The 24,838-nt window shown below is 44.5% G+C and overlaps 1 protein-coding gene across 4 annotated transcripts in view; it reads right to left on the bottom strand.

Moving 5' to 3' along the window:
* SENP1 (SUMO specific peptidase 1) overlaps nt 1-24,838 on the bottom strand; it is a 1,568,779-nt gene that overhangs the window by 831,723 nt on the left and 712,218 nt on the right. For 3 of the 4 annotated variants that reach the window (XM_069653453.1, XM_069653456.1, XM_069653455.1), the window contains one exon: nt 17,766-17,912. The exons of the other annotated variant lie outside the window; for it this stretch is intronic. In XM_069653453.1, coding sequence (XP_069509554.1) covers nt 17,766-17,912 — 147 coding nt within the window. The remainder of the gene's footprint in view (nt 1-17,765; nt 17,913-24,838) is intronic. 4 annotated transcript variants of the gene reach the window in all.

Raw genomic sequence — 24,838 nt, 5'->3', positions numbered from 1 at the left:
TGGCTTTCTAGGAAACCCTGCACTTGAGTACTGTTCCCTGTATGCCTAACAGTGCATCCACCACTTCATGTGTACACTTATCCGTTCACTTGGCACAATTGGCCCGTATTTTTATTGTCATTTGTTCCTCTTTCCATGTACTGTACCTTCCCCTCCCTCCACCCATGGGCCTGGGCAATCTAAGGCACACCTGTCCTACTAGGTCCTTTGTCTCTGTCTCCCCTCTGTTTGCCCTCCTTTGCCTTGTTGTGCTTTGCTAGACATGTGCGTAGGCGCATTACGAATGCAGTAGGATACAATTGCACATCATAGGATATCATACACACAATGCATGCACAACAGTAGGATGCCTGCCACTTAATGTGTACACTCCAAATTATTTTGTTTTCCGCACTACCCCACTTACTGTACACTTTACAAAATATATTGGGCACATGCAGCACACCTTGCATGTTACTAACTGCAAATAAATACATATAGTTTATGCATACACCCAGGGTGCCTGCTCCTTACATTGCTCACTTCCAGCATAGCTTCCTGCACTTCTTTGTGCAAATAGACCTTCTGGCACACTGAGTACACACCCCACCAACCTTATAAACACTGTCTTTCGGTCCAAAGTTTCCTTTCCATGGTTCCCATCCAGAAAATGGCTGCATGTGGCACGTGGAAGAGTGAAAGTACAGCGTAAACCACTGGGTTTTCGTGGTAGGGATGGAGGGCGGTTGGGGGATGTGTTGGGGAGGTAAATGTAACAGGATAAGGAGTTGGGTCTGTAGTACTGTCTCAGAAAAAAAATGTTTTTGGGGGGGGGTTTTGTCCTGTTTTTGTTATGTACATGCTTGCTTACACATTTTTTTGTTTATGTCTTTCGATGTGTCTCTGTTCCCTTCTCCTCACATGTGTACAGACTGAACGTCAACGCTTCTCTTACAGTTCTACAGGATTGTATTTAATGCTGCGTTCAGCATGGCAAACAAAACAGCATTGAAAATGGAGGTCAAACAAATTCCATTTCCTTGGACCCACTGCAAATCTTGCTCCTTGAAGCTGTCATAGTCGGTGCTGAACATGCCAGCACTGCACATAAAGGCACATGCTTTTGTTTATAAAACACCTCGTGACCTCTAGCTGTGGGCAAATTAAACCATAATGTGCAACACGTGCAATTAGCTACACCATGTGCTCGCGAACGCATAGCACCTTACTTTGGTTGTTCCACCAAGTATAAAATGCTCTCTGCACCCATTATTCAAAGGTCACCATCCTCAGAGAGAAACAGATGCAACTCTACATGGCTGCGGTATGTTGTGCTGGCTGTCGTCAAGAGATAGGCTCTTGGGTGCATAACCAACAGCCTACGACCCTTGGCCATGTACCCAATACTGTAGGCCTTACCTACACATCAAGCACAACATAATAGCCTCCTGAAAGGGAACATTTCCCACATACCACAATCCACAAACGTAACATATGATGGGTGGTGCAAAGGGCAACTCATGGCAACCGCAAATAGCACCATGTGGCTCCCTAATGTCCAAGGTGGTGGCATAATGGATACCATATAGTACCAGATGCATACCAGGTCACTAGTGCTGTTCAACCACGTCTACAAGGTCCTGCACAACAATTTTTTCAACGTTACCACCATCTGAGACATACACACTTAAACGTGCACGTCTGCTTTATGGTGGTGTGCTATGGAGCCTCTTCGGTCACTGGCCTACAGGCTACAGGCTTCAGGCTTTTGCCATACACCCAACAGTGTAGCCCTTGGCCACACCCAGCTCAACATAACAGTTATGCAGGTGAACAAGTGGCCAGGTACATGCAGGTCACCCCTAGCCACTTCTAAGCATCCTCTACTCCACCACTTCTCCCACAGGACACATTGGAGAAGTCGTCGCTCCATCAGGTCCAGGCATATACTACACAGTGTAAGAATTGCAACCAATCCCCACAACCATAAAAGCAACATTTCAGCACACGCTACACACCGTACTGCAGTGTACGTTGCAGGTGTAGTGTGTTCTCCATTGTTCTTTCCTTCTGCCATTGCTCTACCATCACCGACCGCTGGGCCTCAGCACACACTGCACACCCTAGTACAACCTAGGTTTTCCTTCTCATGTCATATGTAATGCAGGCTCCCTCAGAAAATGCACCCGCTAACTTTCACCATGGCCACATCTTTACATACATGGCTCAATCACATTGTGTTGCCTGTGCAGAACGGTATGTGAGTGGCTGTGTACATTGTCCAAATTGCAACTTTCTAATGCTGATTACTTCCTTTCATGGCGCAATGTGGTAAAACACTTTCTCAAGCAAGGGTCTTTTAAGGGCCTATCCATAGCAAACACACATGGTGATATGTGGCTCCCTATTGTGCAACAGGGACAATGATGTACACCATATGGTAATGTACGCATAGCAGCTCACTTCTGCTGTTTCATCAAGTGCACAATGTCATCCGCAACCATTGTGTGCCACTCACCAACTCCAAATGCATGCACAGTAAAAACTGCATTGCTGCATTATATTGTGGAGGCTGTGATGAAGGCCTAGGCTGTTGGGTGCATGGCCTTTGGCCATGTACCCGACAGTCTAAGCGTAGACCACACTCACCACAACGTAACAGAGCCATGCAGGCAACCAGGTACGCACGTGCCAGAAATCACAAAGGCAACATACACACCAGCACTTCCAGTGTACTTTGAAAGTTTCATGTGGTCTCCATTGTACTCCCCTTCTGCCATTGCTCTACCATCACTGGCCGCTGGGGCCTCACCACACACAGCACACCCTAGTACAACCCATGTTTTACTTCCCATGTCATGTGTAATGCAGGCCCCATTTGCAAGTGCGCCTGCCAACTTTCACCCTGCCCACATTTTTGCATACAAGGCTCAACATCGTTGCGTTGCCGGTGTTGAACGGTATACTAGTGGCTGTGTACATTGTCCATATTGCAACTTCCTGATGCTGATCACTTCCTTTCATGGTGCAATGTGGTAAAACACTTATTCAAGCAAAGGTCCTATAAAGGTCAAACCATAGCAAACACACATGGTGACATGTGGCTCCCTATTGTGCAACAGGGTCAATTATGTGCACCATATGGTAATGAACACAGGAGCTCACTTCTGCTGTTCCACCAAGTGCACAAAATCCTCTGCAACCATTGTGTGCTACTCACCAACTCCAAATGCATGCAGATTAACAACTGCATCACTGCATTATATTGTGGAGGCTAAGATGAGGGCCTAGGCTGTTGGATGCATGGCCTATGGCCTTTGGCTATGACCCCAACAGTCTAGACCTAATCCACACTCACCACAACATAACGCAGCATGCAGGCGACCAGGTATGCATTTGCCATGAATCACAAAGGCAACATACGCACCAGCCCTTCCACCCAACCGCCACACCATAAAGCAGGGACACAAAAACACATGCTCCACTTATCGAAATTCAGAAACATCTTGCTGTGTTTGGCACTGCTAACCACTTCCAATCACAAAGCATTATAAGCATGCTAACCAAACAAGACAATCTTCACAACATTGAGCCTGCTCCCACCACTCTAGTAAGTGCATAGAACCAGCTGTGCGTACTGCACTATAACACTTACTAATCTGCGCAATGGACACTACACAAGCAAATAGAACAAACACTTTTAAACCGGGACCTCTTCCATATGTACACTATTCTGTTAATACACCCATTGGACACACTACACGACTGGTCACGGCACCATCTCTACCCATACACCGACAACTGTAGGTTGTTCCACCAATCACCACACACATGCAACCACCATTGAGTGCACTGCAGCCAAATCGTACACAATAAGCAACAATGTGGCACCTACTTTAAACCAGTGGACATACCTTTTCAACCAGTGCACATAATTATCTGTGCTAGGGCTGCAGCCATGCATCCAAGGGGATACAGACTTACCTCACACACTACACGCTATGATTAAATCCTCATGTGTCGTGGAATGCACTCCCCTTCTACAAATATGCCTACCACCACTCATGACAGAAAGACATTGCCGCTGCAGCTTGCATGCCATAACACAAGCTGCCTACAATGACCACACAAGATAGTTGCCTGTTGAGGTATCTGCGCATTTGCAGAGCATGCACGGATAGCGCTGGCAGACCTATCTTCTTGTATAATGATATATATCACATGAAGCTCTTCTCACTCCCGCACCCTTTCCATTCCTTCTTCCCACCACCAGATGCCGTACACTATGTTTTTCTCATACTTTTGCCACCGCCTTGTCCTCATTACAACATACTGCCGTCATGGAACACTTTTCACACATCCCGTCAACCACACACTGCAGTTCAATCAAAGTTTTGACCGCCCTGCGAACAGGGAAATGGGACGCCGGAGCGGAGCCACATATGACTAATTTTAGTGCGCACACTGCTACGTACAAGAGGCCCAGCCATGCACACAATAGCTTAGAGCCTTGCCACACACACGGCAACACTATCCTCCGATACACCATGGCGGCGTTTCCCAAAACCTTTGATGGACAGCACGCTGCCCTCCAGCCAACCACCGGCCGCGTCCACTGTTCGCTGACAGCACGCCGTACCAGAGGCCAATAAGACTTCGGTCCACATAGCGAACAGGCAAATGGGTACGTGGAGCGGACCCCGATATCACTAATTTTTTGGGACGCACATTTCAGTATTTTGCAAAACAATTACTGGTCGGATAACCAACAAACACACAAAAGCACACTTTGAGCCAAGCTCCCGCTCCTGCCGCAAATTTGGTGACAATCCATCCAGCCGTTTGCAAAGTTTTTCCCCTTTCAGTCTATGTAATAAAAAAATGTGGGACACCCCCATATAACTTTGCCCCCCCCTGCACGAAACCTCACCCAACTTGGCGAACAAATTCAGAGCTGGCCATATACTTTTTTCGCAAAGGTTGGTGAGGATTCATCCAGGGGGAGCAAAGTTATAAGCCACCGAAAAAAAAGGCCTTCCTATGGGTTTAGCAACTTAACCATAACTACACGGCCGCTATCGCGGGCGGTTATATATATATATATCTGATGCTTGAATCTGCTTAGATAGGCCGATGTCTAGTGGAAGCTGCAGAGTATTACAGTTGTTGTTTTCGAAACTCGAAAAGGGACGTCGCCAGGGCGTACCAGTAATACTATCCCTAGTGTGACGTCCACTGTATCCATGATCCCTCACGCGTCGAGGTCCCTCAGATTGTTATTTTTCTGACATGATGTAGCATGAGTTGTAGCCTGAGTACAGTTGTATCCAAGCAGATACGTATCAGACAAGCTCATAAGCATCCATGCGCCTTCTCTCTGAGGGGAGGAAGGGTGGGAGCATGTGAATCTAATCAGATATAAGCATCAGAAATGTGATTACAGTGAGCAATGTATCCCTTCTGAGGCTTGTGGAATCTGCTTAGATCACATGCAGTGCATAGATTAGCAAGCAGTGTTGAAGAAGATGGTGCGATGCGAGAAGGTTCATGGGCAAACAGAGGCTTAGAACTGCTTGTCCCACCTGTGTATCTGTCTTGGAATGAGTGTCAATGCAGTAGTGCTGAGTGAAAGTGTGTATTGAACTCCATGTAGCTGCTTTGCAATGCTGTCTAGAGAGACATTTGCAATGAAAGCTAGAGTGGCTCCTGTGCTCCTTGTGGAGTGAGCTCTGGCCGTAAAAGGAAGTGTCTTGTCTGATAGGGAATAGCACAATTGTATACATCTGACCATCCACCTAGAGATGGCATTCTTTGAAATACGGTCACCTTCTCTGCCTGGCGCTATGGAGACAGTTGATCTGTTTTTCTTAGCAGTATGGTCTTGTCTACATAGTAGAGGACCGCTCTCTTCACATCAAGTGTGTGGAGTTTCACCTCAGCTGAGCTGGTGGGTTCCTGGAAGAAAGCCAGTAGCTCAATACACTGGTTTACGTGAAATTAAGAGATGTATTTAGGGAATAACCTCGGATGTCTATATAAAACCAGCTTGTCTGTGTGTACAACAAAAAAAGGATCTAGCACTGACAATGCTTTTATTTCACTAACTCTTCTTATGGAAGTGATGGCCACTACGAAGACAGTTTTATAAGCCAGGTGTTTGAGACTAGACTTATGTATCGGCTCGAAAGGGGGCCCCATGAGCTTAGAGAGTACAACATTGAGATCCCATTCTGGCAGCGGGTTCGAAATTGGAGGGTGGAGTCTCTTTACTCCCTCCATGAATACTTTGATGACAGGTACCTTCCACCACGAGACCTTATTGTGGGAAGTGGTATAGGCGGACAAAGCTGCCAGGTGGACCTTTAAGGAGTTGAATACTAACCCTGCATCTGGCAAGCAGAGCAAATAAGGTATAATGTGGGAAGGAGTACATTCTATGGGGTTCATTTCTTTAGACTGGCACCAAATTACAAATCTCCTCCACTTGTCAAAATAACAGAGCGTAGTGTTAGGCTTTCTTGATTCTCTTAAGATATCCATCCATCTTTGTGGCAGATTAAGATGTCCAAACTCTATGACCTCAGGAGCCATGCTGCCAAGTTCATCGAGTGAGGTTGAGGGTGGACTGTTAGTCCCCCGTGCTGAGTGAGCAGATTGTACGGGCACAGGAGTTTGATGGGCTCGCACATCGCCAGATTGCGCGGATGTGGATACCAGGGTTGTCTTGCCCACATAGGAGCAACTAGGAGCAAATTCCCCTGACCAGTTCATCCATAGGGCGTTCCCCTTGGAGCCTGGCTGGGGGAACCTGAACACGAAGTCTGGCCATTGTCTGTTTTCGCTTGCAGCGAACAAGTCTATTGTGGGGAAACCCCATTGAGAGAATAGGTGTTCTACTACCCCTGCGTGTAGTTGCCACTCGTGTTCGTCTGCTAGGGGATCTCTGCTCTGAGTCTGCGAGAGAGTGGAGCTCCCTTGGAACGTGTTGTTAACAACAGGAATATTTTCCGCTTGAGTGCCCATTTCCAAATTTGTTGCGCAAGCATGAACAGATTTGGAGAAAGTGTGCCCCCAGTTTGTTGATGTACAACATTGATGTAGTGCTGTCTGTCAGGATTTGCACAGATTGGTTCGCTAGGTGAGATTCAAACGCCTGACGGGCTTTGAACACTGCCAATAGTACCAGCAGATTGATGTGGTTCTGTGCTGATGCGTGAGACCACAGACCCTGAGCTGTGTGGTGAAGGTAGTGAGCCCCCCACTCAGCGAGCGAGGCATCCGTCGTGACAATTGCTTGTACTTGCGGATAGTAGAAGGGTTCCCCCTTCAGCAAATTTTCTCTTGTCCACCAGCAAAGATTTTGTACTAGTATTGGCGAAAGGACCAGTAGATCGTCCCACCGTCGACTCGCCTGAGACCACTGTTTCATCAACCACTCCTGCATGGGTCGCATGCACAGTCGCACGTGAGGAACCAGGTAAATGCAAGATGCCATCATGCCTAGCAAATGCATCACTTTGCACACCCTTATCTGGCGGCTGGCCTGATCATGTGGTATTTGCAGTAACATATTTTTGACTCTTTCCTCTGATGGAAAGACCAACCCCTCTTGTTCCCTCTAGGAACTGTTTGGTTGTGCTTGGCACTAGACTGGATTTTTTTCTCGTTGATGGAAAAATCACAATTGGAAGAGTAGGTTGATAGTTCTCTGAATGTTTTGCCTGCAAATTAGGGGGTGGGGGAGACTCCCTTGAAATCAGCCAGTCATCCAGGTAAGGGTACACTGGGATTGCCTCCCTGCGCAAGTGTGCTGCCACCACCGCCAGTACCTTCGTGAATACTATGGTAATACAGAATGCTATTCCGAAGGATAGCACTTTGAATTGGTAGTGCTGGTTCGCTATCTTGAAACACAAGAATCTTCTGTGCGCTGGGAACATAGAAATATGAAAATAGGCATCTTTCATATCCAGTGTTGCCATGTAATCCCCCTTTGTTAGTAGCGGGATTACCTCTTGTAGCATAGTCATGCCGAACTTTTGTGGCTTGACATATTTGTTTGCAGGGTGCAAATCTAATACTGGGTGCTTTGTTATATCTTTCTTTGGCACAAGGAAGTAAGTTGAATAAATACCCTTGTTTACCCGGTTGGCTGTGACGACTTTGATGGCATCCTTTAGTAGAAGCGTTGCGACTTCCTAAAGGAGGAGGATACCCTGGTGTTCCTTGGAATGGGTCTTTTGTCATGGGGGGTGGTTCCGGGGTTGCTCGAGGAGCTCTATACAATATTCGCCTGTTACAGTGGACAGCACCCATCTGTCTGTGGTGAATGCCTCCCATGCGTGGGTGAAGGTGGATAGGCACCCTCCTACTGGAGAGGCATGGGAGGGTACCTGGAGCGGATAGTCACTGCTTTTGAGGTGGAGTGCCACCTTGGGAGGAGTTGCCTCTACCGCGTCTGCGGGATCTGCGCGCTCCTCTTGGGTAATTCTGGGAGGACTGACCCTGATTGTTTCCCCAGGTAGTACCTTGGCTAAGGGTATAAGTGGAACCCCTCTGAATTTTGGCCGCGTGAGCGATGAAAATTCCAGTTTCCCCTCTGGCCAGTAGGTTTATTGGTCAGTTGGCCCACTGACTTGAGTGTATCGTATTCTTCTTTGGCCGTCTTTAAGGCGTCCTCGGCAACCTTGCCAAAGAGCACATTGGGCTCAACGGGCATGTTGATAAAGGTAGCTTGCGTCTCTGGTTTAAAACCCGATTTGTGCAACCAAGCAGGACGCTTGATAATAGTCCCTTCTGCTATTATCCTGCCTGCGTTGTCCGCAGCGTCAAGGTTGGTTTTTAATAAGCAGCTTGCCACTGCTCTGCCTTATGCAGCCACCTGGGCAAGCTGAGACTTAAGTGGTTACGGGGCCGAAGATAGTAAGGCCGAGACCTCATCCCATTTGTGGCAGTTGTAAAGTAAGCAATCCTAGTTTGGAAGGCCACAAAGGAGGCCACCTTTCTTCCCAACGTGTAAAGTCTCTTGCTTTTCTCGTCAGGCGAGGCCTCGGAGGAAGCTAGGGGAGTACCAGCCCTTTTCCTTGTTGTAGTGACAACTAATGAATCAGGCTTCAGTTGCCCTCTGATATACAGTGGGTCAGAAGGGGCAGGTCTAAACTGTTTTTCTATGCAGGGGTTCACTGCCCGCGTAAGAGAAGTGGTCTCCAGCGATGGCTGTATTTTTCACTAAATGGATTTGAGGATAGGGATAAACTGCGTAACAGCCTTCTTATCTCGTAGGATTTCTTCTACGAAATCCCTTTCTTGTTGTACTTCCTGAGTTTCCATCTGAAAATGCTCTGCCGCTTTGTCGAGCACTTCATTTAGAAGGCGTTAGTTGTCAATGGGTGAGTCCATGACCGGGGGATCCTGATCAACAGGTGAGTCCATGGGATACATATTTGTCTCTGGGTCAACCTAAGGGTCTTCATCATCCCTGTAATAAGGGTCTGCTACATCATCCCCGTAATAATGATCTGCTGCCTCTTGAATAGAGAGGTCTTCATGGTCAGAGTCCGGGTCATAGAGATCAATGACTGTGCCTTGCACTGGATTCTCGGGGCAAGACCACTTAGCAGGGGGTTGAGCAGGGATCTGCGACCCAGAGGGTGCTGTAGTGGGGGAGTGGAGTGGAAACTTTTGAAATAGGCAGGGTCTTTTTCATAAAGTTGGTTATAAAGTACATCCTCCTCATGACCCTGTCTATATCCTCAGCCCACCATTGTGCAGAACTAGGGATGGCCAATGGTTGGGAAAGAAGCCCTAAAACTTCATCTGTTGGAGGAAGTAATACAGGTTCTTTGGGCCTAGCCTCTTGATATTTCTCCTTATCAGGGGTGGGCCTAGACTCCTGAGATTTCTCCCTATGAGGGGGTCTTGGAGGATTTTTCATGGACTCTTTCTCCCTACCTGGCCCCTTGAAGCTTGTTTCCCCTGAGTGTTTGGGGCCTAGTACCTGACTTGACGCAGAATGTCGAATTTCGGGTGCGGGCTGAACCGGAGCCTCGTCCGCGGACGATCTGCCCTCGGTGAGAGTTCTTTGGGTGACGGCCGTACCGAGAGTGGCCAGGGCACAGAGATTACATAGACCTTTCCCTGCACGTTGTGGGTTGCCGTCCGCTCGACACGTGTGTCGAGTCTCGGCCTTGGGTTGTGTGCTTAATGGTGGATGAAGTGATCCGCCACCGGGTGTTGTCCCCATCACAAGGCCGCCAGCTTGTCTTCCGGGGTCAGGGGCCTGCACTTGGGTAACCAAAGCCACCCAGTCTCCTTTGCCTTCAGAAACCGCGGTGTTGCTGCCGTCGCTGAAAGCACCTTCTACTTCCATGGCCTCGAGCTGCCTGGCGTAGTGGGCCCAGCGTTTGATAGATCGGTCCTTCAAAGCTTTGGGCTTGAAGAGCCTGCATGCTCGACAAGAACTTTCGACGTGGTCTCTCGGGAGACACAGGTTACAGACTAGGTGTTTATCGACCAACAGAAATTTCCTATTGAACTTGGGTCTAAATTGAAAGGGGGTCTTGTCCATAACGGAATGATACAACAGCTAGCGAATGTAGTGTAAGAAAAGGGGCATATACATTCTAAAATGAATCCCCTCCCACCCTCTGCACGTACTGTGTGGGCCAAAGCCCAGAGCGGCCTTCCAAGGCCGAAACTGATCCGTTGCAGAAGTCTTCTGACAGTCGTTTTTCTTGTCTTCACCGGCATCTGATGTTTCGATAGTCGGTTATATAAAGGATAGTAAGAATAAACTATCGGTAATTGAAAAACAGTAAATGGCTATAAGCCAAAAGAGGAACTCTGCTTTAAGCGTCTGTCTAAAATGGCGAAAAAAAACCATCTGAGGGACCTCGACGCGTGAGAGATCATGGGTACAGTGGACGCCACACTACGGATTGCATTACTGGCACACCCTGTCGACGTCCCTTTTCGAGTTTCGAAAACAACAACTGTAATACTCGGCAGCTTCCACTAGATGTCGGGCTATGCACAGCATGTGATCTAAGCAGATTCCACAAGCCTCAGAAAAATATATATTGTTCTTTAGCCCAATATGTTCTGGAAGCTCAGGTTCAACTGAAAAAACATGTGAAAATATCTCAAACAACATCTAAACTGGCCCTCACTAGTTTAGGTGCCATACCTCAAATCCATCCAACATTAAAGGTCTATTTTGCACCGCAAGTGTTTTCATAAGTGTTTTGGCTGTTGGGCTGAAGGTGCTGCCCGCCTGTGACCTTGTTCCATCCACGAGCCCTGCCAAAGATACAAGTCTGCAAGAGGAATCCCGAGCGGCGTTGGAACACTGGCTCGCTTTCACAGACTTACGTGTCAACTCCTTTTTTGCAAGTAAAGACTTTGACATGCAATCTCCATTGTGACCCGAGTTACGTATGTTCTTGTGACGTGAGTTTAAGACTTTCTTACCTGACTCTTGTTACTCTCCCTTCTCCCCATTTAGCTGAACTAAGCGTACTTGCTCAGACTGCTGCCACTCATCCATGCCCCTCCCGAAACACACCCATCTACTTCCTGGATTTGTTTTCTAAATAACCTGCGAACGCGCATCGCAAGTGTTTTCATAAGTGTTTTGGCTGTTGGGCTGTTAGGGTGCTTAGGGTCCAAGGGTCTCTACGGTTTGGTCTGAGTATTTGCAGTCTATTTAGGAAGCGTGAGGAACCTGGATAGGAACCTACTCCCTTGAGGACCCTAAGTAAGTTCGACCTGTAATTGGTCTGACTACTTGGAGTGTTGTTGTTATTTGGTGTCAGTGATCCCCCCTATATCTATTATTTGTCTTCAGCTCCGTACTAACATGGTGAAATTTCATAAGATCTCCAACATTATGAAAGATCCGCGAGCAGACTTTTTTTCTGCGGTATCCACACGCAGAGCAAATGTGGCCCGCGCTGCAGCGTTACCACTACCTCCCTCTTGTATTGAGGAAGAGGACCTGTTACAATGCGCCCAATTCTGCTCCAACCAATTGCGAACCAACCAGGACTGTGTTCCTGAACAAGCAGGCATTAATGAATCATCACAATCTCTATTTCAGGAAGAACTAATACCTCAGCTAGGTAAAGAGGAAGGAGGAGGCTCAGATGCAGAATGCTTCCTTTTGTGATACGCCTAGCGTCTTTCGCACTATTGACCTGGAAACTATACCCCTTATGGATAATGGTTCCATTGACAGTAGTGTGAACAACGACACGAAAGATGATATTGACCTCTACACTAGGTTGGGTACCACCAATAGGCTGATCTTATATGAATTAAGAAGACAGACTGAAATGATGACGCCAATTAGCGTTTCCATTGGAACGATCCCAAACCTCTTGACTGATTTCCTGTCCAAATATGAAACGACTTCGAAAAAGATCCCTGAATATGACACCGATAACCACAAAGTAGTGGAAATTCCTTTATTACCTGTTTCAGATCCCAAACTGCATGACGAGATCATTACCATCGCTGAGACTCAAACGAATACAGAATTCCTTTCTGACCCGGCGATGGTGGATACCGTTCCCATGCTGGATGAGATACCGGACAAAATCTCGAATACCAAGCCTGCTAACCAAGAACTGGTTGTTGGGGCAGATGCATGCAAACTTAGAAATAAAAAAAAGTAAAAAAAAAAAAACCTGCCCAACTAAATAACCAACAAAAATCATCACGTAAATATTTAAGAGACCAATTCTTTAGAAACTCTATTGCAGAGGCCCAGACTGAAATGGCTACCTGCAAAGATGCAAATGACAGTGTACAAATTATATCGGTGCAAACCTCAAATAATCCTGTTAGAGGACAGTACGAGATGACTCAATGTGCACAAGAGAGCTATAGCGAAGCAGACACCCGGATTGCAGACGTGTTGAAAAATAAAAAGAAGAAAAATGAAAAGGATGATATAGCTACACAATTATCTTCACTGAAATCTGGGCTAGTTGTCATCTTTGAAATTTTTAAAGCCAATTCGATGTCAACAATGAAAATAGCCGTTGATATCAACCATCCTCCCACCCTAGCAATCAATTCGACTATTCCAACCAACCAAATACTGGACGAGAAAAACGCAAAAATCACTGTTACCATCCCACCAAATGTTGTTACCGCCTGCGCAAAAGAAAGCTCTCGAACTGCAGATGCAGATACTGTCACTCACTCTAATTATACACAGAGTAAGGATGACAAGGCGACATGTTTTGGTGTTGATGCTGGTTGTCTGGCGGTTACTCCTCTTGAGACTACCCTCCAACCTACATCCAACAACCAACTTAGTACTTACGAAAACCCTGCAATTACCAACGGGCCCGCTATTCAAGCGGGACCTGACATGAGTCTTAAGGCTGTTGATACTATGGACTCGAAGACAACTGAGACCCATAACAATGACAAAACAGTGCCTATGGCCACCAAAAAAAGATGAAATCGCTTGTATTATCAGGAGGATCTTACAAGATGATTATTCATCTGCGAATTATAAGATGCCTAATGAGCCCGACATGCTTCAAGAATCCAGAAAGTCGACAAATGACAATTCAGGTGCTAATGAAACAGGCTACCTAAAGAAACCCGCTTTGCCCCATTTACCCAGCCTGATCCTAATGGCATTGTTCGGGGAAAGAAACCAAATAGTATTAAATCGTCCCTATATACTATTTTTATTTGCTGCTATCCCTGAACTGAAACTGATTACCACCACAGATATAGCCTTGGTGGATTTTATTCACACGCAGAGAGTTGACTATGTACGACTGGTTGTTACATCTCCTTTGGTAAGGGGTATTCTGCTGAAAGAGGCTGAATCCCTGCAACGCAGGGGTTTTGACATCTTTCAGTATGAAAGCAGCTGGCTGGACACCCCCAGACATGCTATGATTGATGTACCAGAGCCTATTAAAACAGCTACTGCCTATAATAACTCCGAGACTGCAACCTCCAATATGAATGATAAACAAGAATGGAGATGGCTGGCGTTGTCTCTTAGAGAATCAATCAATACCCTAAATGAAATGAGAAAGCCTCTTTAGCTATGAGAACAACATCACCTTTGCCTCATGGAACTCCAGAGGAAATTTTCACCTAACTCATAATAATAAGGTTACTGATGTTTTACAGAAATATGACCTGCTCCTATTGCAAGAGACCTGGGACACTGAAATTTTGCTTTGGGAAGGTTTTGATATGATTCAACTACCAGCCATCAAAGGGCCCAGAGGTAGACCAATGGGTGGGCTGATTATCGCATGCAAACAATCCTTACAAGCCTTGGTATCTAACGAATGGTCGAGCCTCAATTCTTTTTTGGCCGCGACCTATGTAATTGCTAGGAATGGTACCAAAACGCATTTACTTATTATAAATGTATATTGGAATCCTTTGAAATATTCGATGCTACAGCTTAAAAAGGAATTAACCAATTTGAGTCTTAGAATTGATGAATGGCGTATGTTGCACACGAATGGTTTTGTGATTATAGCTGGCGATTTGAATGCTACCTGTAACATTAGTAACAAAGAGTTGGATGAGATGATAGTGTCTACTAGCCTTGGAATTAGTAAATCCGAAACTGCTGCTGGGAACCTCAAAATTAGAGGAGCTTTATGGTGTAACTTTATTGAAATCATGGGAATGACTAAAATAACTAATGAATGTGACACATGGGCAGCCAGAGGTTGTACCTCTATGCTAGATTATATTTTTGTGACTCGTGGTCTGGAAAAATATATGCCCGATTTAGCTGTCACTGACATGTCTACCAGTGACCATAAGCTACTGCATGTTGACCTGTGGTTCGCAACCCTGTCGGAACAAACCTCACGGTACTCTGAAGGCCTGATTGCAAATTACAAAGGCAACAGAATACGATGGACTTACTCCAAAACGAAGAGATTTACTTCTGTGTTAGTGCAAGATGTCTGTGAAATGACTATGAATGATCGTGCGTGGTTCTTTGGTACTGGGATCTTTACTGATCATGTGAATGATATTTGTGAATACACCGTAAAAAATGATAATAGGCTAAGGACCAATAGACCACAACACAAACATTCTTTTGATGCCGAGGACCACAATCGTAAATCTGTAATGAGGAGAGATATTCGTGCTATTCTGAAAGAAAATGCTGTGTGTACTGATACAACTCGTTTGATTAAAAATGTCAAGCAACAGTATAAGAACTGGGCGATTAGCCACAGGTCGCTAAGAGCTCAAAAATACGGGGAAAAAATGCTCCATGCTATTAAAGGCAAAGATATTGCAAATTTTTGGCAAATTGTTAATGATGTTGACCGCACACAAAAAGACATGCAATTTACCCAAATAAGTGAGAGAAGGTGGTGCGAACATTTTCTCAGAATTTATTCATGTAACAACGCTAGACATGTTGATGTTAATTACGAACCCTGCGAATGGTCGCTAGACATATCCACTATTAACATCAGACGCATAATAACTAAATCCAGAAATTCGGGGGCTCCCGGCCCCAACCACTTATCAAACCTAATTCTAAAGGCTGATGTTACCCTATGGTCCGAAATTCTGCACATTTTGTATAATGATATCCTAATGACTAAAACCCTACCACAATCATGGAAACTGGCTCTAGTTATTCCTATTTTTAAAAAAGGCTCCAGATTAGCACCAGACAGCTACAGACCGATTGCTATTACAGACCCCGAGTCTAAAAAATGTTCTTCCATTATTCTAGAAGAATTGCTCGAATGGATAAAACTAAATCACATACTCGACATCAAACAGATAGGCTTTAAAAAAGGAATAGGCACTGACTGTGGAGGTCTGATCTTGAGATCTTTGCTTTCCAAGGCACTAGGCAAACATGGGAACCCGATCTTTGTAGCTGCAATGGATCTCAGCAAAGCTTTCGATCTGGTAGACAGGGCGACTTTATGGCTAAAACTGTCCGACCTGAAGATTCCCAATCACCTTTTACAAATTATTATCAATCTGTATTCAACACAAAGATTAAGGTAAGGTTGAACTCTGAAGGCTTACTGACATCCGAGATTGACATTCAAAACGGTTTGTGTCAAGGATGCATGTTTGCAGCCACTCTATTCAACCTATATGTGTGTGGTGCGGATAAAGCACTAGGAGGCAAAGGTCTGATTGCACCAAAGATTGGTGACATGCAATTGGAATGGCTAGCATATGCCGACGATTTTTTGTTATTGAATTCCACAAAAGTCAGCTTACAAAGATTGATTGATGCGTTCGTAACTTTTATAGCTGATCTACGACTGAAAATCAATGCTGACAAAACCACCATCATATGTCTGGGCAAACCCAAAAATAAATGGTTAAACCTTACTTGGAAAGTCGAAGGCAAAAGAATACCCTGTCAGTGTGGCTTTAAATATCTGGGATACCTTTTCTCAGGGTCTGGTTCCCCTGCCACGATAAAAAAACAGCTAAAAATCAAAGCTGAAAGTATCTAACGCCAAATGCGAAAATTAGAAACCCAATACTGCAAATTTACCTTCGTGCCGCTTAAAGATTTTTACAATATGAAGGGAATTCCAGGCTTGTTGTATGGGATGCAACTCCATGACTTGGAGGACACTGATTACCTGAAACAACTAGAGAGCATGATATGGAAAGGGATTCTTTTCTTTCTACCAAAATCCGTCCCAATTGAGGCGATAAGATACGAATTAGGACTGCTATCTTGGAGGTCGATCATAAAATGGAAGAAGTTATGTTTATGGAGGAAATGTCTAACTAATCCTGCAGATACTTTATATTCGATTGCTGGAAATGACAATAGAAACACATACTATATCCACCAAAGCGAATTAATGAAAACGTACCTCCAGGATTTAGGCCTATCCGTAGACACTCTAATATTAAACCCGCTAAAGGTGAAGAAGACTATTAAAGGGCATGACTGGCAGCAAACGATGCTGTATGTGATGTTATCAAAGACTATGTATCACATATACTCATTTTGGAAATTCTATCCTACACTTGAAACATATCTCGAGACATATCCTGTGCGTGAATTACGCAATGTGTTCATGAGATTCAGTTTCGATGTCCTAAGAACTAACTACATATTGAAGAGATGGCTGATTGCTGATAAAGAATGGGGGTGGTGTCGGTTTTGTAGAGAGGAAGGAATTGAAGAGACATTGCAGCATTTGCTTTTAGTTTGTCCAGCCCTGCTACAACAATGTATTTTATATTTTAAACAATTTGTGAATCAACTACACTGTCAACAGAGAACTGTTGTGGTATCAGATACGGCATGGCAACTCTAATGTTTTAAAAATAAGAGTAATAACCTTCCTGAAAAACTTTTGTAACTTATCATGATAGCAGCATATCCTTACACTGAGAATCGAGTAATGATGCCTTTTACGAGGAGATTGTTTAAATATGAAATAAGAATAGCCATGATTCGATCTGATGCTCTGAAACTAAGAAACAACTTGCTGCTTCCTAAATTGTTAAGTAACGATAAAGAAACGATATGTTTTAGATAAATATTTTTATGCAGATTAATGTGTAAGATGATTGCTAATGATTCTATGAAATGTATGTTTGTTTTTATACTTCACTAATATGATATTATCTATGTACTTTTGTAAAGGTTTAATACAAACCAAAAACAATAATAATAAAAGTTCTATTTTGGACAACTATAATTTAATAAAGGACAAAAAAAATGAGAGAAACGCCAAATCACACTGGTCACAAACTTTGAATAAAAAATAACTCACTGCTGTGATTTCAGGAAATTCTTCTGTCTCTGGAACTTTGGCAATTACTTTCACTTGTTCTTGGACTGCAGTAACAGGGATCTCTTTCTCAAGAGGCACACGGAGATGCAGATCCACTGAATCTTGTACCAGATGCTCCTGCAATCTCTGACCCACAAACAAACATATTATCTGCCAATTCAAAAGATTATTTGCCCGATTTTCTATTACAATAGTTTGTTGCTATGTGCGAATAAAAGAGGACCTTTCCCTTTACTTGACAACGCTCCACTCAAAAGGGAAACTAATCCATACCACTTAAAAAGACAATATGGGAGTGACTCAATACTTTAAAACTGAACTCCAGACAAATGAGACATGCAAGAATGGTCAAGAGACCAAAGGTCCACAAAATAGTGGAGTAACTTTGCTGAAAATGTTGGGGGGGACATGACACCTTATGAAAAGGTGCCAAAGCCAAATGAATGGGGACAGAATGGTGTGCCATGAAAGTTGGGGGGGGGGACAAACAACCCTGTCCCTCCCCGTAAAATTACGCCCATGTCCACAAAGCCTAGCATTACAATTATCCCAAAACGTTAATTCATGTTTTCATTTAAGTAGTCTCAGCAAAAATAATCATATAATGAACATTTTACACATACAATGTGGCACTCTAGTTCCTAGTACTTGGGGTAGGGTGGATCTTAAGAATATTCATGTTTATAAACGTGACGTATCCGTTTAGAGTCACGTGCTTTGCATAGGCTACCATCTAGTGGTTGGTCCACTACATTATAAATTGTTTTCTTCCAGAGAAAAAGGGTGTTGAAAGGTTTGCTCCCGTCATAATATCCCTACCCTGTGCATGCAGGTACAGATGATGCTCTGCGCGTTGGCATCCGATGATTGATTGCTTTTCTGGTTTAATGTGAACTCTCTGCTCTTCAGCTCCCATGTGTATAGGAATGGAGGTAGCTTGTGACACTAAACAGACACTTGAGATGGAATTCTAGAATCTGGCTTGGTGGACAGATTTTAGGGGCCACCCTAGTTATGATGAACAGGGAGCTCTGAGCGATTAGCCAAAACCCAATTAAGATACATGGATGAACAGTCAAGGCTTAGTTTCAGGAGTGTAAGTGGGGTCTGGGGCCCTCAATTAGTCCACAAAGAACATCACACAATAATTCAATTTAGACAGTCATTTATAAAAAACAGTTATTTATTTTAGGCCTTTAGAACACACTGAAAAATGAAATAGCAGGTAGTACTATCACACAATACTCTACAATACAAAATATATATAATCACCAGTATATTCACTTAAATACTTGATCAACAAACTCAACCAAACAAGCAGTGGGATGATGGAAAACAGTCATGAGTACAATATCCTAACTTTAGAAGTCCAGATCCTAAAATGAATGGGCTAGAAAGAACATTGTCAGGGGTAATGTGTTCTTCTATAGGATTATGTGGATTATGTCCTCCCACAGATTCCTCATCTTTGATAGACTCCCACAGCAGTTGGATGGAGGTGGGACCAGGGGATGTATGTTACTGGTTTATAAAACAGCCTTCCCAAACCTAGCGTCCTGACCCAACAAGGTGTCTTGACAATGTTTTGAAAAGGTGTGTATCGAAGACCAAATTGTGGCATTGCAAATTACCTGCAGAGCCAAAGTGGTTTCTACTCCTCTGGTGGAATGTGCCTTAGATTTTCAGGGACATCTTTCCACGCCAAAAAATAACTTTCTGAAATACACAGAATGATCCAGCATGACGAGGTCTGTGTAGTCACAGCCTGACCCAGTATGTGTCCAGTGTAACCTCCCTCACCCTCCTTCTCATCAATCTGGTTCTTGCCTCGATCTAATTTTTTCACATCCTCCTTCTGTGTCTTCTTGCCCCTTCTATGCCTCTGATCACTTACTACTTCCCTTTTCTGCCTCTACTTCCCGCTCTGCCGATTTCTTCTACTTCCTCGAATATCTTTTCTTGTCGTAATCTCTCTTCATTTGACTCTGCATCTTTTCTTTCTTCCTTCCAACTCCTCTCTTCCATCAATTTGTATCTTCTCTTCCTTTCCTACTGATACGGCTGCTAGTACTCTGCATTCCTCTGTATTATCTGTTTTATCTGTGCTTGACTCAGTCCCTCCTCTGTGCTCTTTTTTTCCTACTCCTGACCTGGTTTCCCTCCGCAGCTTACATAAAGCCGAACGGCAATGGAAACACTCTTGATCGACTTCTGACTTTTTTGCATTTTCATTTTGCACTCTTCCTTCGACTCGGCTTTACTTGCTGCAAAAAAACATTTTTTATTCGGAACTCACACTTTCTCTTACACGTCATCCTCATCGTCTGTATCAACTTCTTCACAATATTTTGCCTACTAAAGTGCCTGATCCATCTGTTTTCTCATATCTTTCCTCCTCAGACTTTGCAAATTACTTTACATCTAAAGTGGCAAATCTATGCTCTGCTTTTACTCCTTCTGTTACTCCCTGCTCTTCTTCCTTCCCAGTTTTAGCTTCATATTCTTTTTCTTCATTCTCTCCTTGTGCTGATTCTGATACTTTTCTTCTGGCTCATGCTCATCCTACTGCTTCTCCTTCAGATTCTCTCCACCTCGTATCCCTCAAGTCTATCCTCATCTCTTTCCTTATCTTACCTCTCTCATTAATTCTTGCTTTGCAAACTCTTTCCAACCACTTAAGAATGCACTTATTCTTCACATTGTGAAAAAACCTACTCTTGACTCATCTATTCCTGCCAACCTTAGGCCTATCTCACATTTCCCGTTGCTCTCTGAAAATCTTAAGCGGGCAGCCTATGCTCAGGTAACCCGCCATCTAAATCTTCAATCCCTTCTCCCTCCTCTTCAATATGGATTCTGTCCCTCTCACTCTACAGAGAGTGCTCTTTTACATCTCTCTAACTCTCTCCTGTCTGCTTGTCACTCTAGCCTCTTCTCGATTCTTATTGACTTGTCTGCAGCATTTGATACCGTTGATCACTTATATCCCTTTCCACCTTGGGTATTTCGGGGTCGGTTCTTGAAGGGTTCTTCTCCTATCTTTCTCAACGGTCCTACTTTGCAACTCTTCTCCTTCATTTCCTCTCTTATATGGTGTTCCCCAAGGCTCTGCACTTGGTCCTATTCTTATCTCTCTTTATACTGCACCTCTTTCTGCTCTTATCTCTTCATTCAATCTCGCTTTTCATCTGTATGCAGATAACACTCGGATCCTTTTCTCCTTTTCCTCCTTTGATTCTGCTTTGCACACTGTTTCAAACTGTCTCTCAGCTGTTCAAAACTGGATGTCATCTAATTTTCTCCACCTCATCCCTTCTAAAACTGAGGTTCTTTCCTACCTCAACTATTACCCTACTTACATCTCTTTTCCTCCATCTTCTCTTCCTTTATCACCATACGGACGTAACTTGGCTGTTACTTTTGATCCTTCTATCTCATTCTCACATCACATCTTTTCTATTGCTCGTTCTTGCCGTTATGCACTTTTCAACATTCGTCGTGCTCGCCCCATCTCTCTTTTCATGCTCTGAAACTTTTTTCCTCTCGTCTTTTCTCGCATTGGTTACTGCTCATCTCTTTTGGTCTCCCTGCATCACATTTCCTTCCCCTTCGTTCTGTTTATAACTCCTCGATTAGTATCTTTTTTCTTTATCTATTTGTTCTTCTATTACATCCTCTTTACTTTTTCACTGCTTCCTTTTGAATCACGTCTTCTTTACCACTTCCCCTCAATTGTCTTCAAATGTACCTTTGATCTGCTGTCGTTATGTTATGGGAATTTATAGCGTGCACGTTCACCACAGGTATCATGGCGCGAGGACAGCATAGGCAGCAGCCACAGCAACCGGAACAAGAATTGAGAACAACCAGGTTTTAAAGGCGTCGGAAGAGAAGTTGACTAGATGTACGCTTAAGATCAACTAGGATAACATTTCAAAGTTTTCTGGACGCCAATGAGAAGGCACGACCTCCTACTCAACTCAACCGAGCTTTAGGCACCTTTAGGAGGCAGTTAGCCTTTGAGCGCAGAGACCTAAGAGGGACATACGGGACAAACTTCTCTTTAAGGAGGTTAGCACTCCATAGTAGGCACAGTGATCCAAGCAGAATGATTTAAAAGCAACCCTTTTCTCCACTGGAAGCCAGTGGAGGGCTCTAAGAACTGGACTAATGTGTGCACCATAAGCGGTTGCTGTCGCCACTCTAGCCGCTAGATTCTGCAACAATTGGAGCCGATGGATAAGGCCCTTTGGCTGAGCGAGACAGAGCGCATTACAGTAGTCAAGCTGACTCTTAACCAGAGAAGATACAACAATAGGATGAAGGTGAAGTGGAAGAAATGGGAGAATTTTACATAGGGCCTTCAAAGTAAAGTGACCAGCCTGGCAGACACTGCTGACCTGGGGCGCCATAGACCAGGAAGAAGAAAGGTAGACTCCCAGGTTCTTCACAACTGACACTGGGACAGGTGTTGCGCCAAATGAGTCCAGCCAGAAGGAAGACAATCAGGGAGCAGTATCGTAAGCGGACGATGAAGGGGCATCCACTGTAAGGACCTCGGTCTTATCCCCATTACGTTTAAGCCAACTGAAGCCCATCCACTCCCGATCGGCATCCAGGCAACCTCTCAGGCGGGTCGACACCCCACCCTGGTCATGATCTAGTCAGACCAAACATTTAGAGTCGTCCCCGTAGGAGTACCATCTGAACCCGTGGGAGCGGATCAGGGCAACCAGTGGCTGGATGTAAAGATTAAATAACGGTGGGGACGGGGCCGAGTCTTGAGGAACGCTTCATGACTGAGAAGAGGAGACAGAGTAGAACAGAGGTAAGAGGATAGTTTGGCTCCTATTTGCCAATAAGGATGTGGACCTGTCCACTATGGGACCCCCAAAGCCAGCCAGAGACGTGTTCGAGGAGGATGGCATGGTCCTTGGTGTCAAACGTTGCTGACAAATCAAGCAGAATTAAGGCCCCAGTGCTACCCCATCAACTAGGCGGACAAGATAGTCCATCACAGAGACAGTGACACTCTCGGTGCCCCTCCCTGCGCGAAAGCCCGACTGAAAGGGGTCAAGTCTAGCATAAGATTCAATAAAGGAAGGTAGAAGAGGAGATCTCAGAGATTCAAGAAGCTTCATAGGGAAAGGAAGCAGAGAGACTGGGCAGATGCGTCTAGGGAGGGTCTTGACAGAACTCATTCACTGCTTGGGGGATCCGAGGAATCAAGTCAGGTAGGGTGTTTTTCAGAATGGCCATAGGAATGGCAGCAGAAGGAGATGCAGATTTTAGTCGCATAGCGGCCAGAAGAACATCAGCTTCCGAGAACATGGGGAAACTATACCATACATTGGTGGACTCTGAACCTGCATGCCACATTCTTACTGAGGTGGCATTCTGATCCGACTGGATTCCCGGACGAATTTTCGCAATTTTAGTGTGTAAAAGGTTTGCCAAAGAGTTGCCGCGTGACTGGGAGAACGGAACCACGGGGAGAAAACGCGATGAGGTAGAGAGAATTTACAGAGAACATTTCTTTAGAACTGTTAAGAGCAGGCGTAATTCTCGTAAAAATTGTTTTGCTTTATGGCCAAGAACTCATTTTTGGATAAGGTTGCAAAGTGTACCTTCAAAGTAGGTGCATAGGTTTTACACATAGGTTTTATGCCAGTTGTGCTCTGCTTGCCGCAATTCTAATTTCATGATTCTTAGGTCTTGAGAACCATGGCTGAGAAGGGCTTTTCCAAAGCAGCGTAGATTTAATGGCTGCTAGTTTGTTTGCAGCATGGCGTTAGAAAAATCAACCGGTTGAAGCGGCCCACGTTTGGATTTAATCATGTCCGTCATCTCTGTTAAATTAACAGATCACCAATATTCATCTGAGTGTCGACGAGGACTGACTAGACTTAGGACTCAGAGCATCAGTGAGAAGAAATGAGATTAAAAAATGATCAGACCATACCATTTCTACAACTCTGGAGACCATGAGCCCCGGCATAGAGGTAACTATCCGGTCCAATATCTCGCCAAGTTGGTGAGTAGGTTCAATAATATTCTGAGTGAAGACCACATCTGATAGGGCCTCAAAGAAGTCTGGGTGGCTGCCGGTGGTTAAATCGAATATTGAAATCGCCAATTGAAATTACAGAACCTAACCTGCAGAAGAGCTGCTAACTCCAGAAAAGTGTTTGCAAAATTAATAAATGTGCAAGGAGCGCAACAAAGAAGGTGTACTGAATAGGCAGCGCAAACTGTGAGACGTACTAAAATGGCCTCCATTTATAGCTCTATTGCAAGGGAGATCTGTTCCATTTTCATGGAGAATTTAAACAGGATGGCAATGCCCCCTACAGGGTGCACAGAGTACCTGTCCTGATGAATGAACGTATAGACCAACGGAGTAAATTGGGAGAAAGAAGGAGCAGAGACAGGATTAAGCCAGGTTTTTGTCACACAGATAAAGTCTGGCTTCTCAGCAGAAAGTAAATCAAAAATATGCTCAGCATGTGCTACCATAGAGCGCGTGTTAGCTAGAATAGAGCGGAAACCCATTCGAGTGTTGTGGGTAGGGCACTCCTTTGTTCCCTGCACATAAAGCCATGGCTCCCCCTTATCTTTATTGATTAGTCTCACTCTATGTTCTTTCTCGCGCTCTCTCAGATCACAGAAGGTATTCCTCTTAACTGTCCCCAAACACCCCTGTGCCTCTTCTCGTTTCAGGTCCTTTGTTCTTCTAGCTCCTAAACATTGGAACTCTCTTAACCTTTCACTTCGCTCTGCCAGATCTCTTTGTATTTTTCAATCAAACCTAATTCTTTCTGCTCGCCCTCTTCTGTTTTTACCCATGTTTTCCTTTTCCTGTGAATGTACTGTTTTATATATAGTCTGTTGAGTGCCTTTGGAGAAAGGCGCTCCATTAATTGAATAAAATTAAATGAATGAAATAACCAACAAAGAGTTGATCGTCTCGCCTGACATTTGCCAATCTGGTAATAAAGCTCATAGCCCTTTTTGGGTCAAGACTGTGCAACCTATCTTCGTCCTTGGAAGGA

This window comes from Ambystoma mexicanum, chromosome 3q, assembly GCF_040938575.1.
Source record: "Ambystoma mexicanum isolate Mex_15411 chromosome 3q, UKY_AmexF1_1, whole genome shotgun sequence".
NCBI lineage: Eukaryota > Metazoa > Chordata > Amphibia > Caudata > Ambystomatidae > Ambystoma > Ambystoma mexicanum.
This window is presented reverse-complemented; position numbering and strand designations above follow the sequence as displayed.